Here is an 18,499-nt window from a genome sequence, read left to right as displayed (position 1 = left end):
GCACTCATAACTTTCCACACAAGATAAAATTCCTTCCGTAGGATGTTTGCTGGGTATATGAAATTGCTGACAATTAAAGAAACCCAAAGCCAAGCTTGGCATTCAAACACCCTCTTTGTGCTTGGAGTGTTTACTAAGCAGCAGACACACAGTACCACACTGTGCCTTTCCCACATGCTCCTGCTCTCAAAATGCCCCGATGATCTTATTTCTTCTTTCCCAGTAATCGCTTATTCCAAAACTGTCAAAGACAGAAGGCATGAAAACACCGGGTAAGTAGAATCCGCTTTCCTGAACCCCCTATCTGCTTATCAATCCTTATGTACGTTCACCATACAACTTCCTACCATTTCTTCCCACCAGTTTGGCACACTGGAGGGGACCGGGGGAAGAAGGACAGTCTGTTCTTAAACCATGATAAACTCTTACAGGCCAGATTGTGATGAGTTAACTGAAAAGGGGATTTTCCTGAAACCAGGAAAGGGGATATAAGGAGCTAAGAAACATACGTCTATCCAGAAACCCAAATCCTGTTAAAACGTTCCTCACTCTTACGGGCAACATCAAACAAAACCAGCAACAGGTAGTTTCAAATGAACAAATGCTGTCAGCTGGCACTGAAAGTCCCAAGCTTCAGACTTCTGGAGGCTGGGAGAGCACTCGGAGAAAAGCCCCTGCCGTGCTGAATCAGGACCTTGACAAGTACAGAAGAGGTGCTAGAGCCCTGTGACTCAGCCCATCCAACTTTCCTCCCCACGGGCCAAAGGGGAAGGCAAAGACCAAATCACTGAAGCACAACTGACATTTCTTCATCCGCAGCTGCGGAAAACAGGGATACATATTCAGCACAGACCTTCTGGCTCAGCAGGCTTCCCTGCCTAAAGAATGCCATGCTGAATGCTATAATGTCTGCAGAGAATAAATTTCTACTCCAGTTACAGTTCCGAGATAATGACAAAAGTTTAAACAAAGACTCAATAATCACACGTTCCCATTCGAATCAAGTGGGCTGAAAACCTGGTTTTACTCAACAGGTTGTACAAGGCCCACTATGACAATCAGAGGTGTCATCCACCCACCCGGGCGTGCTATCAGCCTGTCCGCACAGACGGGATGAGCAGCACAGCAAGAGGGAAAAGGAATTTCAGTAGGTGATTTAATCCACTACCTGCATGTTTGTGAGGATGCTGGAGACTTCGCTGGCCCTGGGAGCTGTTTCCTTGTTGTAAGAAAAGGGCTGCGCCTTTCACCATGAAAAAGCTCTCGCTTAGGCTGGAAAACAAACGACAGAGGAAGTCAACTGAAAGGAAATACCAGCAAAATACGTGCTCAGGTCCGTAAGCTAGGGAAGGAAGGGCTTCCCCTCACTAAAACGTAGTAGGATTTTGCCATCAGAAGCTGTTCCCAAAGTTTGATCCTGCCACTTGCACGGCATGGCTCCAGGATTATTCATGGATTATTCATGTGTCATTTCCCACCAACATTTTATTACTTGGCCATTGCAGAAGATACTTGCCTGAGCTGTCGTGGGCTGGAAATGACTTTATCATTTGATTATCAAATTCTGCAACTTAAAACCAGTAGAGGGTAAGGCTTTTTACAGGCTTAGACCTGTAAAATCACTGAAGATCAGGTTCCGAGTCAATCAGTTCCTACTAATTTCAGTTCTTGAGATTTCTTTGGAATGCAAAACCAAGAACATGCAACCGTAAATTGTCTGTAGATTTAAAGAGGAAGGGAGGGCAGATGAAACCTGCGCATCTCAAGAGAGAGGAAACTGCACTGAAAACCTCAGGGGAAAACCCAACCGACACAATAGCAAAGCTTTTGCTTTGCTCTGGCTGGATACAGCCGTCCTGGAAAACACTGCTGATAAGAAGGCAGGTCGCAGTATGTGCAAATACATAACGATATTTCCACAGAGTCAAATGACACACGGGCCCCAGAACATAACTAAAGAGAAGGCTGAACAAAATCAGTAGTTACAGTAAGCACCAGCACAAGCCTAATTACATAGTGCCATAATGCACTCGCGAGCATTTTAGAAATAGACTTGGACGTAAGCGGTAAAGTTAGCATTTCCCACAAGGCTGAAAATCAACATCTACTAAGCTACCTTTTAGTTGCCACAGTAACTGCTTACACTGCATTTCCTACACCGCTCTAAACATCACAAGAGACATTGCTTGTTACAAAGCCCAATTTTCTGCCGCCCTCCACTTCCAAACATAGATAATCATTAATTACTGTCCGCTATCTACTAAATATAAATGCTCCATTACGAGACTATGCTACATGGGAGTTACTTATGCTACAGAAAATAATCCCACAGGAGTTACTACTCCCAGCACTCGTCTATTCTGTACTTTATCTGGGGTCTTCGCCTTTAGGTGGAAGCGAGCACAAATGCTCCATTCTACCTTAGCGTTTTTGCGAAGACAAACATGAATTTCATGTCTTTTCCGCTTTTGCTTCAAGTTCAGCTTTTCCCTTCTCTGAGAACCCAGCCAAGGTTCCCAGGCAAAGCTTCCTCGTTTTTCAGCTGAATCTTCAAGGTGCAAAGTTCCCAGAAAAATCTGTATCAGGTTTAAATTTGAGATTTCAGCTGCTTTTAAAAAGTGAACTAAAGTTTTCACCCAAGTTCCAGGCTCCACAAGCCATATATCAGATCAATAAAATGCCAGCAGGACAACTCCACTCTAATTAAAACAAGCTTTTCTCCATTTACACTCCCACAGTATTCTAGCACTCACCACTCACTTCGCTAGCAAGTTGTGTCTGAACAGGAGCCATGCAGAGGCTGTTTGTGATCCGAAACACCGGCTCTGCTCTGCCTGGCACGCAAGCTAACGGCAAGAATTTCTGCAAACGGGAATTTGGAAGAGTCTTGTTTCCTTCGCACACCAGATCTCACAGGAAAGCGTTAAAAAGTGGCCAGAAGTTACACAAAAGCAGCGACACCAACACAACGTATAGGATATTCGGCGAGATACCAGCTTCACGCGCACACATCTGTTTTTTCAGCCAGAGGAAGGGAATGGTTAGATAATGCACAAGGAGATAATTCACGGTGTTCCTGTCCCAAGAATTTGGGGAAATATTTCTTTGGGAAAGTGAAAAAATATCCCAAAGGATATTTTTTTTATCCCTAATAAAGTACTGACTGGGATTTCTACAGCATGAAAAGCCTTGGAAGGTACAGATCTCCTTCCCAAAGGCGTCGGTAACTCCTGCTCTGATGGTTCATCTCGCCTGATGTCCTCCTCTCCTGCAGTCAGGAAAGCTTTTACAATAAAGCAGAATATTCCCAGTTGCAGGCAAACGAGAAAGCTGCGCTGCAGGAGCAGAAAGCGATTGCAGGAAAAGGACAACCCACATCGCAAAACTTTTGTCACCGTGTATTCATCTGCATGGAAACGAACCGGAAAGCGAAGCCAAAGAACCTGTTGAGAGCAAGATTTCTCTTTTAATTTAAATGTTTCCTAAAACTGCGCACTAACCTTACTAAGCGCAGCTTGCTGTGACTCAGACTGCCCATTCCTCCCCAGCACTCCCCGTGCTCCCCGATTCCCACATAAGCTCCCATTTCCATAGGAGCAGCACGGTGCCGTACAGAGGTAACGCATCCGAGTGCCTCTTTGCAAAAGCTCGTATTTTACACCATACTCAAACAGCAACATTACCCGACGCCGTCCCTTATCTCCGCTCTAGGAACGCTCTTTGCTCTCAGTCACTTCACACAACTGCTCTAAAACACAGCTAACAAAATAAAAGTGAGAAAAAGGCAAGGCACAGTATTCCAACCCAGTTTTAAAAAACCCTTTAAATCCTGCAGTTCCAGTAAACAACTAAAACTCCAGCCTTTGTAAAAAAATCTCCTAAAGAGCAGAAAAATCCTATCATTAAAGAACATCCCCAACTTTTGACCCTTGGCAGCACTGATAAATGCCCTAGTAAGCAGCATTTGTTAGCAGCATAAAAACGAGTGGCTTATACATACTAATTTGGACTGGTTTTCTTTGAACAGCAGAAGCATTGTGCTGGCCCAAGAGTCAGACAGAAGTCAGTAAATTCGAAAAGATTCATAACTAGCTGTAAAACTCACATCCTTTTGCTTCTAAACCCATAAAAAAAAGAGAAAAGAAGGAAAAGAAAAGGTTGACCGTATATTCTGTGCGGAGCAGAGAAATCGCGTCTGTTGATGCTACCCAGGAACTGGATGACTTTTACAGAACACTGTGTCTTCCACTGATATCCTGGCTTGAAAAAGCACTTGTCCTAACATATCCTGATGAAAGAGGGCCATTCAAGAGGGGAAAAAAACAGCTGAGGCTCGTCTAATCGTTTCCCTCCTCCAGACTTGTTTGTTTGTTTGCTTCCTCCCGCATGCTCCAAAGGCAACGCAGCGCCTATCAGCAACCGCAAAGCAAAGCAGCCCGTCGCGGTGGAACGTCCATATTCCCTGGACAGGACGAGATAAAAAGCACTGCAACGACTCATGCCGGTTCGTTTCTTTACAATTAAAACACTGCATGCCACCACTGTAATATACATATGACAAAGGCATTAGCTGTCAAATTAACATGCTTCTTCAGTGACTGTACAGCTCCCACGGTTTGATTTTCAGTGACTCGCGAGTTACTGAGCTACTACTGAACAAGAAAGTCTTTCAGGCGGCTTGGTTTTATTTGTTAGTGGCTGGCTATAACCAAATTCAGTGAAGACTCGTTTCTTACAGGCCCCTGACTAATTCCTTCTCTAGGCACAAGCCGTAATAACCACACGCTCGCGTCTCACCAGCGCCACTAGCCTAACCAGGGGGAGAAGCAGCTTTCTGTCCAATTTTTACCCGGCCCCACTGGCATGCACAACAGAACCCACCCATTCCTTGGATGCCCTTCCAGGAGTCCTGACCAGCACAGCTACTTTACAGGAGTCACTTCAGGCTCTCAAATAAACGCAGAGCCCACAGACGTTGTCACAGTCCCGGGAGCTCCATAGTGCTCCAGTACAGCTGCAGACCAGTCCCCTTTCCACTCCATAACCTCAGCTTACCAAACTAATGGCATTAACCCCCTAAGGCGGGTAAAAACCTATGTGTACAAGCATCTGGGAAGTGCTGAGGGTGTCAGCGGGAAGGTACAGACAGCTATGGTGTTTTGCTGTCCGTAAAGCAGGGGCCGTTCTGCACCCAGAGGCTGGCAAGGAGAGGGTGCTTAATGGCCACGGCACCACTGCGAGCGGGCTCCAGCGCCTCCTGCTTCACTGTCCCTTGCCCCATCCGTTGGCTCCGTGCTGCTCAACTTGAAAAGGAAATATTTCTTCCCCTTTGGGAAAGCTCCAGAAGAGCGTGGCTGCAACACACATCAATTACATTTCAAGTTGCTTAAGAACACAATAGGCAGTGCCTTTTAATCGTTACAAAACGCCGCCCCCCGGGTCCACAAACGGCAAGAAGCAATCTGTTAAAAATACTGGGTTTCGTAACAAGAGGCAGAGCTGCTTGTGTTACTGGACAGACAGAGTGAGCGGGAAGCCAGCTGCAGAACAGTTTTCCCTAAGCAGCTTGCTTTGCCATTGTGGCTCAGGCTGTGGTGTGTCCCAGGAAAAAACCTTGTACGCCTCGGCTATTTGAGTTCCCTGTTCTAGTGGGAAATCTCACATAAGACGTAATCATCTTGCAGGATACAAGAAAACGCTCTATTAATATATCTTACAGCTACATAACTCATCTCAAAATAAATATCCATACACAGAAGTTAGTAGAGAGAAAACCACTTTCCCTGGGAAGACACAGCCAAGCCTGAGGTTGATTCAGCAGTCTCTTGCTAGTCTAAGAATTAAAAAATAGTATCTAGCTAAAAGAGGCAGAACAGAAACATCCGAGTTTGCGTCTGGCCGGGTATCCCTGCTGCTCCCAGAACTGCCGTAGGATTGCTCGGTGCACGGGATGCCCAAGGAGCCTGGCTTATCACCACACCTGCAACAACCCTCGGTACTTCTGGAGCCGTAATGAACTTGTTATCTTTGTGTTTGCCGCTGACCACAACCAAGAGGCCCATTTAGTGCAAGCGCTGTTCAGATCCAGTTGCTTACAGCTCTACTCTTAGAGCATATTTTAGTGATGAGTTCACATAGTGAACACCAGCAGAATTCCACTCTGCCTGGCTTTGCTTTGCCTTTTCCTCAGGGATACGGGCAGCCCCGCGCTCCAGCCAGGGGCAGATCGGAGGGCAGGGAGCTCCGGGAGCAGAGAGGGGAGCTGCTCCTCGCACACCCAGGCACAGGCTGTCCTCGGCAGACCCCCAGCATCACCAGAGGACCAAGGCACATGCACCTGATGGGTCAAAGCTTGCTTCAGTTAACACCCAGAGCTCACCTCTGCCTGGCTGTTGCATTTATATCCTCCTCTCCCAAAGAGATAATATTCCAGATGTCCTTTCAAGATATCGGCTCTCACCTGAAGCTTTCTCTGTTTCTCTTTAACCTTTCATCTTGAGCAACTCCCACGTCGTTGACCTGGCGTGTCCTTGCGCAGCTCAGGCGCAGAGCTCCATGTTCCAGAAAAGCCCTGCGATGAAGCCTTGCCCCAGCACAGGGCCACACCACCATGCCCTCCGGGCACTAAATCTCTGTCAAATTAAGTTTCTTAATTTCCCCCTCATGAATGAAACAAAACATACATGCGGTGCGGGGGCAGAGAAGGTCATCTATCCATCGGGGCTGAGCCAGAGCGCTCGGGGGACAGCGATGGCCTCTGGGCTCATCTGACAGCAGACTGCCCAGCCTCCAGCCTCGGAGCAGGACACCCCCTCGCCCGAGCATCCATCAACGCCATGGGTAGGAGCAGGCACGCTTCTCCTGCCCTTCCTAACCACTGCATGCAGACCTCTCCCCATGCCCAGAGGAGCTGCCCTCCTGCAACCAGGTCCATGATTTAGGAAAAAAAAAAAAAAAATTCACTTCTCTCAAAATTGGTTGCAATTTTACAAAGGCATGAACATGGTAGTGCCTCCCTGTTCCTTGGGTTTTATGGCATCTTCTGCTCAAAACGTTTCCAAACTGATAAGGTGAGGAAAAAAAACAGGCCTCCCAAGCTCCACAAAATTAAACACACTTCCCTTTTCCACAGCCCCTTTGATAAGGAGGAAGAGAACTCATTTCCCCCCCCCCCCCCCCCCTTTTCTTCCCCCATTTTCTGCTCAGTCTGGAAAAAGCCCAGCCATCTCAAGGCAATTAAGCAAGAACACGAAACGCAGCCCTGGAGAGGGGCCTCCCCGGCACACCTCTCTGCCGCGGTGCCGCAGCTCGGGGACCGAGCCAGTCCCCTCGGATGCTCCCGCAGCCCGGCCAGGCCCTTGACATGCCAGAAGGTGGATTTTAAGACAGGGCAATCATGCAGTCATACCGAAATAGCAACATAAACTAAACTGGAAATGAGCACATCAAATAGAAAGGAAGATGCGGGGAGAGAAATAGCAGGAAGACAAGGCGGCAGCTGCGCGGCCCCTGCTTTCCAAGCCAAGCCGACAATTAAAGCACGCTGACCGCTTGCTTTGGCTTGATAGGAGGCACATCAGATAACGAACGCTTCCTGACCAAGAAAGGGGCCTTCAGAAGGGGTCTGAGTGACACAAAACAGCGCCAGGGAAAAATGAACTTCAAAGCTACTCGCTCACATGCTACTGTACAGCCTGAGAAACAGAAGTGAGAGGCTTTAAAAGCAGCAGCAGGTCATTTCTCATGCTTTTAAAAAAAGTACGTTGTGTGTTTCCAAGTGGCCTTTGCTCTGTCACACACCAGTCACACAGAGTCCAGCGACACAGAAAGATTAAATGAAACATAAAGGAATCACCTTTACAAATATAGCTGAGAGTATCGCCACAGCCATCCCTGCTTAACCCAAGACGGAGTGGGCTGCTGTGCAGACGGACGAGCAGAGCGTTCCCCACGCAGCAGGACCAGGAGAGACCCAGTTTCAACACGTGCAATGCTGCTTTAAAACAAATTGCTATTGCATACATGCGTAGACTTTGTGATACGCTGATAAACTGACCTTGATCAGAACTGCAGGTGCCCAATACACCTGCTAAAGTCGGCGAGAGCTGCCAGCATCGCTTGGATTGCGGTGCTCTACCTCTGCTGAATTCTCTGTGATGCATCTCAGGTGGAGGCAGCTACCTTCAGGGCAACTTTTGGAAATGTTCGTCTTCTGAAATACTATTTTATTACAAAAAAATGCGAGGCAGGAAAGCTGCTTCCGTACTCATGTCTATGTTAGGGTGCAGCTTTGTTGGGCTATAAAAAGTCATCACTCTCAGACCTCCTGAGCAGAAGACAAGTCACCCCAAGAAGATACCCCAAACACAAGCTGCGAACCACAGCAAGGTCTGACGTTCCTTCAGACACACGGAGAACATCTCCCCTTCCTCAGATGCAGCCAGGGCACCATCACACACTGGCAAAAAGTTGCCTCCAAGGGGGTCAGGCAGCAGCCCCTGCTGGGGGGGTCTCGTAATGCATCCCCGCAGGGGCAGACATCTCCCCATCTATTTCAAAGGAGATCGAGACGGTCAGGCAGGCAGGAAGACCCGGCAGGCTTCGCTCTCGTGTTTTTAGCGGCGCAGCAACAAAAGGGGAGTCTGAGCGTGTATTGTTCGGCTGAAAGGCGTGGGCCACATCCACAGCGCAAGAATGCTAAGAAGGGTTCAAGACACTGCGGGCCATTCACAGCGCCAGATACAAACGCTCCTCGAGCACAAAGAGGAAAAAGAAAAAAATGAAATCAATCATGAAGCCCACAAAAGCTAATTTCCTAACATAAATAGACTGCTGATGATGTGCCTCCAGCCGCTCCTGCGCACGGGGTGAGCGATGCATCGGGCTCGGGCAGCAATCGCCCCAGCTCCGCACGGAGCCGAACCGGGTCAGCCGTGCGTCCCCCACGCTGGGGCGGCACACAGCTCCGAGGGCAGAGCACGACCCGGGCAGGAAAAGGGAAGCAAACCAATTAGCAGGCTTGCTCCCCGTTCCAGCAGACTTGCGCAAAATAAGTTAGCAGAACAGTTCCCAAATGGCCAGGAAAGAGAAAATTCTAGGAATCCCTAGTACTTGGATGGTGAAAAGCCAAATAAAATAAAAGATTGTTTCACAAGGAAAAAGAAACCCTTTTTGCTCATCCCATTAATCGCAGAGTTCAAAAAGGCACCAAGCTGATCACAGCATCACCCAGCTACGCGATGCGTTTGGAACGAACAGTTTGAATCCCAAGGAGCATTTCTGAGATTCCCACCGAAACATGACATCATTTTTGTGATAGCCACTGTCTCAGGAGGCCGGGGCCAGATCCTCTCCGAACCTCAGCTTGCACGACTGCCCATTCAGCTGCTATAAAGAAACCTTTCTCTCACTCTTAGGAGAGGAGTATTAACCCCACCGAGACTCCCAGCATCCGTGTCCCCAGCGTGCGCCTAGGGACCGACCCAGCCCTCTGCAGCAGCCCCGTGACCGCCCACCCTGCGGCGAGGGCTAAGCAATGCTTCTCCATACAGCTACACGGAGCGGCTCACGCTTGCCTAGACTCACGGACTCAAAGGGCAGGGCTAGGGAAGGTGGCAGCCGGCACAGGGAAGCACGAGAGGCATATACAGAGGTCCCAGCATTAGCAACAACACCGTTTTCAGCCTAGTGCACCCTCTGCCATGCAGCATCCTGGTGGTCTGAGCGAAGCCGACTATTCCCAAAACACTGGCTCCCTTCTTCCCCCATGCTAAAAGACCAAAAGATCCCTGTGTTTTCCTGCAAGTCACGTTTTTGGATGTTGTTGTTGCCATGTTATCGACATACTTATTCCGTGACCGCAGGTAGGGAGGAGGACAGACCAGAAGCCCAGGAGTGCTGGGGAGGTGTCTCAGAGCTGTGGTCCAAGCTAAAGGAGAGGTGGGACGATGCTGGCCCCCAGGCTCCTGCCATGGAGGGCACATCAAAGGCAGAGCCTCCCACCCACACTCCCGGGCAGGAGCCGATCCTGCTCCCGTCCTCCTCCCCAGCCGAGCTGTCGGCACATCAGCCGATCCTCCTGCATTCCTCCCATCAACTCATTGTTTTAATCCTTTAAACTATTTTATGAAGTCACCCCACTTCACCCACTCAGTGGTGTCTCCCAGAGACAGGCCAGAGAAACAAGTGGAAACTCTCCAAAGGCGCCACTGGAAAAGAAATGGTGAATAATAGTTTTGAGGATTAAGAAAGCGGCTTCCACGCGGCGTGTGCGAAGGTCAGCCAGGACACAGGCAACAGCATAGGAAGCCCGACTGAGAACCCTACAGGCAGTGGTGGCACAGCTACCCAAAAAATAGCTTAGCTGCTGGGTTTCAGAATGACTCCAAAAAAGGCAGCAGAGTCCAGGGAGCACTTGACACATTGGTAATGCGTAAAAATAAAATAAAATAAATCTAGATGGATCACGCAGGGTCAAAGCAGAGCGAGAAAAGTTCTAGCTCAACCCCGACACCCCCTCTAGTGTTCAGCTAGACCGCAGCCTGCCTCCCCAGCTCCCCCCAGGGTATGCAGCCAGCACCCCATGGGGAGGAGGCACACCCCAGAAATTAGGAGACTGCCAGCCAGGGGCAAAGCTACCTCAAGACAGAAAAGCGTTGGTAAAAACCTAAGGATCATCCTTCTTTTTCCCCTCCACTCCAAACCCATCTTTTACAAGCAGAATCGGTGTTGCAGAGAGCAGCAGACATCTGTAGTCCAAGAAGTTTTACTGGGCTGGGAAGGAGATGCCCACACGCAGGCACACTGCGAGCAGCCCCACAGGCAGTGGTCTCTGCAGGAATGCGAGTGTTGGATGTGACCATTTGGATGGCAGACAGGGCAAACAAGCAACCTGGCAGCTTTCCGGAAAATCTGAAAGGGACATTTTGTCCTGTTCCCTGCATTTCTGGATGCCTTGGCCCCCGAAGCTAAGCCCCAGAGGTTTTCTGCCCAGCGGTCAGCAGCACACCACCACAGATCCCCCAGCAGCTGCCTTCACTAGCGATTCTTGCAGCAAGGATTTCTTCAAGAAACATAGCTGAGCTGGTGTGGTTTTGGCAGGTTTGTCAGTTGGGCGAGTCCCTCTGCACAGGGTCTGTGTGTAGTGAGATGAGCGTCAGGCACAGACTCCAGGTCCTACAACAAACGTTAAACTGGGACTTTGAGGAGTTTGGTGCAATGGGCAATACCTTGAAATACCAATGGTGAGGACCAGCTGAGGTGGATATGAACACGTAGCACGCCAGCTGCTCCGCAGGTGTGGTTTGTGTTCCTGCTGCCATCCCAGGAAGGAGACAGGGAAACCTACCCCTCTTGTGGCAAAAGATAAACCTTTGCACTGGCTGCAAGGGGAAGATGTCTATGCGGACAAGCAGCTCCGGCAAAGCCATTAACCACTGCCAGTTCACACCCTGATTATGGACGTTCATACCTCACGTTACAGAGAGATGATGCAGATCTGTCTGGGCTGCACAAGCTCAACACCGTTGACTTCTGCCTGGACTGCAACTCTAAAACTTTCAGAGAGGGAAAGCAAGCTCTGCAGAGAAGAGTCCTTCTGATCCTAGATAAACCTAAACGACTAACAGATGCAGTTTGCATCCTAATCCATTTGAGGCTGGGCTTATTTTGCTTTCGGATTTTCTTGTGTAGTAGTAAAGTGATTCTGCATCAGGGATTCAAATGCTGCAGAGGGATGCATAAATGTTTGGGAAATAAAAAGCTCGACACTCTCCTCATTAAAAGTGAAGCCATGCCTATGAAAGTGTTCTGCCCATTTCACATTCTCCAAAAACATCTGAAGAGCACTTGTCAGGCAGACCACAGCCCTGATTTGTATGAGAAATCCCTGACTCACAGATCTTGGCAATCGATTATCAAAGATTAAGGTATTTAAAATCAAGAGGCATTTGGAACCGAAATATTTTTCTGCCCCAGCTCTAACACTTAAATAAACAGTAACCACACTGGCCTTTTACAGAGAAAAATGTTCAGCGCAAAGCCAGTACCTTTGATAACAGGGCCAGTAGTTTTGTTTTTTGCCAAACTGCTGAGGTTTCGGGGCGGGGGGGGAGGGGGAAGAAAAAAAAAAGATTTATATATAATTGCAAAAAGGGTCTGATCACCACATCTTCAAACTGGCAGGCCTCCTGCTGTTACTCTACCTACATCCAAGTAAACTCCTCGTGTTGCTCAACTTCAAGTCAGCAACAGTTTCCTGGAAAGGCCAGATCTTAAATAAGTGTCAACTAAGTGCATGCTTCCTCAGCTCCACGGTCATTGAACGTCCCCACACAACCCACTGCAAAAGTAAAGGCCTAATTATATCTCCATCGGCTTCCACAGCCACACCTATGGGCCAGAAAGTTACCGAGGGTCACGAGCCTGTGAATTTGCCTCCCCATTGTATGGAGCACGCTAAGGCAGGATGCTGCAGCCTTGCCAGGATGTGATTCAGCGTCCTGTTTTGAACAGTTAATAAAGTCAGCAACTTCTGCCCCAAGATCTCCCACCAAATAACTGGGAGACAATAAATACTGCGGCGAGCAGGACTCGTCAAGTACGTAATGAGTCGCTGACCCAAAAATAAATCCTCAAGACAGCTGCCCCGGTGTACCCCCGCCCCGTGCACCTTCCCAGTGCCATAAACACGGCCACTCAAAGCTGCGGGTACAAGCCAGCCACTCAATGCTGCCTCCAGCAAAACATGCTCATAAATCCCTGAAAAAGTTAAAGACCGAGGTGTTAAAAAATAACTTTTGGTGCATTAAAATATAACATACGATAAAGTATGTTTCCATACTGAAGAGGCCAGCCGTAGCGCCAGCAAGGAATCTGGTTTATTACAGTGATTTTAACCAAACGGCCTCCTTATAACGAGTCCTCTGGTGCGTGCCAGCCAGGGTGATGCTCTGTAAGAGTTTGTCTGCAGCAATTACTCCTCCTGTTGATCACTGAGCTGCAAAAGGGAGTTTTAATCAACCTGAGGCTCCACCTAACTCCTGCAGCGAACGCAAAACCACGTCAAACCAATGCCCAGTGTAACTCCACTACCTTCAAAAGTGAAAATTACTTTCCCTCATTAAGCTACAACAAAAAAAGCAGTAACTGAAGGAACTGTAGAGCTGGTTATCAAACCAGCGTGGTGGAGCACGTTCGTTTCCGACCAGGTAACCACGCAAAACACAAAGGTGAGTAAGCAAGGTGGAAAGCACGGGGGACATGGTGCCTTTTACCCATCACAACCAGCCGCAGGTTCCTCAGAGCTCAAAAGCTGTATACGACTCTTACAGCTGAAAGGTTTTAATGCTGAATAAAACCGAACAGACCTAACGCTTTACTCTGAGGGTTTCAGAAGATGAGCTAATAGTCATCTGCCAGGCTGCAGATGGGAGAAAGGGGCTGGGGAACATTAAGTAACTTAGCAAGGTACAGAGGACGGCATCAGCAAAGAGAGGAAGACCCCCAGTCTCCTCCTCTTCCTCTACCACTTCTCTGTTCCGCAGGACACGGGATGCTCCGGGCAGCGCTCTCAAGGCAGGGTCTCCACGCTGGGCCGTGGCCACGCGGCACGCAGAGGCAGCGGACCAGCGTATGCCATTAAAAGGCTCTGCAAATGTACACAGGCCCAATCCTGAAAACCTTTACCTCCCACAGCTGCTCTTGCCAGCTCTTAAAACTGGGCTCAGTGGTGCCAAACAAGAACAGTCCTTTCCATAACAATCTTCAGGCTTGATCAGAGGCTGGAGACAACTAACTCCCAGGCCATTCTGCAGCAGTTCAACCTCTATCTCCCTGCAGAAGGTGCCCGAAAACACTCACCCGGCCCTGTTTCTGACTGCATTCAGGCTGCGATTGGAAAGCCAATAATGGCAAAGATTACAGAATGACTGGCTAAACAAACTTACTTGTGTTTGTAATTAAAACCAGTGATTATCTTGCTGCATTTGCCAACTGCGTCTGACAAACAGCCAACACTCACAACATGACTGGCTTTGTAAAACATCTCCTTTGACTCGGTGCTAGAGAGCAAACCAGTGGCGAGTGATGAAAGTCGTCGAGTTGCACCAAAAAGCAGTGTAGGAAAAACTGCACATACCCCATTCTCCCTGAGCAGCCTGCTCGAAAAGAGCTCAGCTCTGCTCTCAGTCTCCCTTGCACTTGATATCATCTTCTCTGAGGTTGCTCTGAGCTCAAAAAGCACGACATGGCTCTCCGATAAGGTGGCAGGCACCACGCACACAAGGCTCGCATTGAACTCTGTGAGCCCTGATCTTGTAAAACTTAAGATTGTGCTTAACTCTAAGCTAATGCATAGTCCCATGGACTTGATGTAACCATGCCAGCAGTTTTATTATGATTTGGGTGAGATGTCTCAAGGTCCTGTGGGCACACTGCATCATTAGGGAAAAAAAGTGATCAAGCCACAGGGTCCCATGGCTGATCGGCGTTCAGGAAGGAAGATTTCAGCAGACGCAGATAACGCAGAGAATCAGACATGAAAGCTTTTGTCTGCACCAGCTGCACCGAGCCCAACTGGGCTGTCAGATCTGAGTCTGTGCTCTTACTTTTTCTTCTGCTACGAATCTTGACCCTCTGGGGAGCAAAATGGACTCCTGGCTGTCTGCTGGAATCAGTGTGGATGTTACCTTATCGAGGCTTCTGCGAAGTTTTTGGAAAGAGAAAGAAAAGGAAGACTTTAAAGCACATTAATGTCTAAGAAAATGCAGATAACATCTTTGAAAGAAAAGCTGAACCTAGAACATGTCCCCTCAGTCTATTTTAGGGTAGAAGCTGTTTCAGGGAGAAAACAGAAAGAAAAGCATTTTGGAATGACAGAAACCATAAGTGAGGTCTGCTACTCCTAGACCGGAGAGCAGCAAGACATGTGGCTGGTTATAAAACCATGATACAGACCCACTCCTCCAAGAAAAAAAATCAGATAGCTCATATAACCAGATCCAACTATGCAGTCTCAAATGAAAATCCTGGAATTTTTTGGAATGAATGAAAATAATCTGTTCAGCAAGCGGATGAGTAAGTTAGGACATAAATGTGTAATAGCACATTCATCCTGTATCGATGTAACGCAGCTTGAGCTGGCAGCAAGATGGGGTCTTGTTTCCAACAACCCTTCCTTTTTCTAACCATTAGGATCTTTGAGGTCTGCAAAGTCAGGCACTGGACTGCCGACCCCTGCACTCAGGGCACATGTGACAAAGCACAGCTGTCACCTAAGTCTCCACCAAGGCTAGACCAGGATTTAAAGATTCACAAATATCATCATAGCCCGTTCCTGCGTTTTTTTCAGAGGAGACCTAAACTCAGCTGTTAGGGAAGCAGCACAATGAAGTTGAACAATTCTGCCACCCCATGGGCACCGGGTAAAGTCTCACCGAACCATGCGGAGCAGCTGCCATCGGGAAGGGGACCGGATCTACCCACCTCCCCACAAGAGCAGCTTCATTCATCATCTACGCTGTGTCCACACTAGGACCACACATTTTCCTCAGTCCTTGGCGGTGTTTCCCCCCAAGCACAGCACAGGCTCTGCACAATAGCCATCCTATTCTCGAGGTCTATCTAGTGATTTAATTACCAGATTCTTATCCTGAAAATCGTATGTGGAAGAGCAGCCCCAAGAGACTAAAGGCCAGAGGAAGCTCTTGGGATCTCGGTATCTAAAGTCAGCGCTGCAGCATTTTTCAATGGCCAGTAGAAAAGTATCTGCCTTTAAGCGCAGCCTCACTACATCTACCCCCACGATCGCTCTGGTCAGTGATGGATGCACATGGCTGGCTGGCAAAAAGGCCAGATAGACCAAAGGCAGCCACAAAACCAATGATGTTCCAACGATTTATCTGTACATTGTCATTGAGTTCATTTGTAGTGAAGAGGCATAAAGCTGTATTTCCTCTTTCAGCACAAGAACCGTACATACAAAAGAAGAGGCTATCGTACTGCTTGGTTAAGTGTTACTATTTAATACAACATGGGAAAAAGCACAAGAATTAAGGATGCATTGCTATTCATGACTTCAGCAGGTTCCTGCTTGAGCCCTGAATTGTACAATGAGCCCACAACCAAGCTGGGAGCAGAAACAGGAATCCTGAATTTTGCTTTAACCGATACAAAATGCATTCTCCAGAAAGTAAGCTAACGGATGACATTACAGACTGCCATTAAATGTCTGTACACAGGAGACCACACAGCAACCAAACATACGCTTCTGACCCGCATGCATGCAAGCAGGACAGCTACCGAACGCCAAGCTTCCCAGATGGGCTGCAGCCACGACAAATCACCCCTGGGAAACAGAAGTGGCAAGGCCTAACGCTTTCCTGCTCTGTAAAGGAGCAACTTTGCTTTTCTGCTCCCTGGCTTCACTTGCGGGGTTAAAGACGGTCCATACCCTAACATCCACTTGCTGCTCCCAAAACCACAAGGTAAACCAGACTTCAAATCAACTCCACTCCGTCCTAGTCCATCAGACTGCAACAGAAAACCCACTGCCACCGGTGTCTGCGTTTTACATCTCTGCAACAGTAGGTCTCAAAGCATAAAATGGGATGGAAACAACAAGATCGAACTCCAAGCAGCAGCATGAGTGGCTTTGCTTTTACTTGAAACCAGGATAATTAAAGTAGGAAGCAGTAACAAGGAAAATAGACCAAGCCTGCTGAACCACTGTGGTGCTTTTACACTATCTCTTGGATTGCGGTTTACAGGTTAGAGGGTAAGAGCTGTCTGCAACAGCTGGGTTTAGAGTGAACAATCCACGTAATTACTCAGAGCCCCATTAGGCCAGGGTCCCACCAAACCCGCTTTATCGTTACTACTTCTGATCTCTGCACAATATCAGCAAGAGAAGCCTTTCCCTTCTCCAGCAGGATATCTCAGCCCTTTCTTCCCCCTCGCATGAAGCAAGCGGCTCTACGCAACCCCAGTATCAAAGGTGTCAAATTCCTGACGGTTAATACCCAGGAATGAGCAGAGCTCCCCCCGACCCGCCCTAGGAGCGTACCCCCCCTCCCGACCCAGAGCCCCAACCTCAGAGAGCAGCAGCAGAGGCAGAGAGGCTGCGGTAACACTCAAGTGCTGCGGCCAGAGCTGACGACCAATTTTCCAGTTTCTTCCCACCAGGAAAAAAACCCACAAGCCCTCTTTTATACTTTCAGTTCATTATACACTCATCTCAAAACTGAAGTGATAAGGGAGAGAGCATCCCCAGCGTTTCGCTCTCTGTAGACCATGCAATCCCCTCCAGACAAGCGTACGTGCTTGAGGACAGAGTCCTGTGCGGGATCGGGACTCAGCTACATGGCAGACAATTAACAACAGTGGAAATGATGTTTAGAGCCAAATAGCTCTGCTTACCTCACATTTAATTTGCGCTCTTCATCACTGCCAACCTCCAGCTGAGGGGAGAAAAGAAGGATACAGAGAAAGTTACATGCTGGTTGTTTCCATACGACAACTTTAAAAAAATCCCCACGCTTTTTAAAACCACCCCTGCAATGACAGGCTTTGCGTGGCTGCTTTCCATGGGGTTTTTCTTTCTGGTGCCAGGGATAAATGAGACTCCCTGGCCGTATATGCCATCAGCGCCCAGTGCCGGGTGACAAAGGGGCTCACAGGGATTTTAAAGCTATTAGGTCCTAATCCTGCAAGCTGGTCCTGGAGCGCAGATTGGTTTGAAGATCGCCAACCTCGACGTCACCAAGACCGCACACACATCGCTCCCCCTGAGCGCACACGTGAGGGCAGAAGCTGTCCCGAGCGAAAGACTGCTAACGAGGAGCTGGGCACAAATTAATGCAGTAATTGAGGGTGTGCAGCGACAGCACAAGTGCCCTCCAGTGGATGCAGCCAAAACTGCCCAGCGGGGACTGCCCCAGCCTCCAGCACCTGAACCCCAACCTGGGACCGATGCGGAGCTCCACCGCACGCACCGGCGGGGCCCCTCCGCCGTCCCCGAGCTGCCGCCTCGCCAACAAGGCCACCTCCACCTGGGTGCTGGCAGAAGATGTGTCCCAAGGCTAGGACGATGCCCACTTGGTCGCCCAGTCATCAACAAGTCCTACGTCTGCTGCTGTCCTCATAAACACCCTTCTTTGATGGCAGGCATGTATTAAACCAGCCACTTTTCCACTGGAAACTGGTGGAGAAGTCTCCCTGGAAGCAAATTTGGCTGCTCAGGTGACTTTACTGGCCCTTACACTTCATTTACTCTCCTTAAAACAGAAGTGTGCTAGCTGACTTAAGCCTACTTTCCAAGAGAAACATTTTCACATTGCCGTGCTTTCCAGCCACCTCCTTCAACTTCTCTAGTAGCTTCTGGACATATTAAAAAAAAAAATATTAAATTCCATATTAAAGAAAACCAGACTTGGGGCTAATTGCATCTAGAGCTGACTGAAAAAAAAAAAAAGCTCAAAGATCGTTCTCCTCCTTTGGTCCT

At 48.6% G+C, this 18,499-nt stretch overlaps 1 protein-coding gene across 6 annotated transcripts in view; it reads right to left on the bottom strand.

Moving 5' to 3' along the window:
- Positions 1-18,499, bottom strand: part of SSH1 (slingshot protein phosphatase 1) — a 40,804-nt gene that overhangs the window by 18,610 nt on the left and 3,695 nt on the right. For 2 of the 6 annotated variants that reach the window (XM_087754418.1, XM_087754423.1), the window contains exons 2-3: positions 17,416-17,456; positions 1,169-1,272 (exon numbers count right to left, since the gene is read on the bottom strand). In XM_087754418.1, coding sequence (XP_087610544.1) covers positions 1,169-1,272; positions 17,416-17,456 — 145 coding nt within the window. The other 4 variants (XM_087754422.1, XM_009472442.2, XM_087754420.1 and 1 more) reach the window with 4 other exon arrangements.

Source organism: Nipponia nippon, unplaced genomic scaffold (assembly GCF_047370975.1).
Source record: "Nipponia nippon isolate SJK-2023a ecotype South Korea unplaced genomic scaffold, ASM4737097v1 scaffold_18, whole genome shotgun sequence".
Taxonomy (NCBI): domain Eukaryota; kingdom Metazoa; phylum Chordata; class Aves; order Pelecaniformes; family Threskiornithidae; genus Nipponia; species Nipponia nippon.
This window is presented reverse-complemented; position numbering and strand designations above follow the sequence as displayed.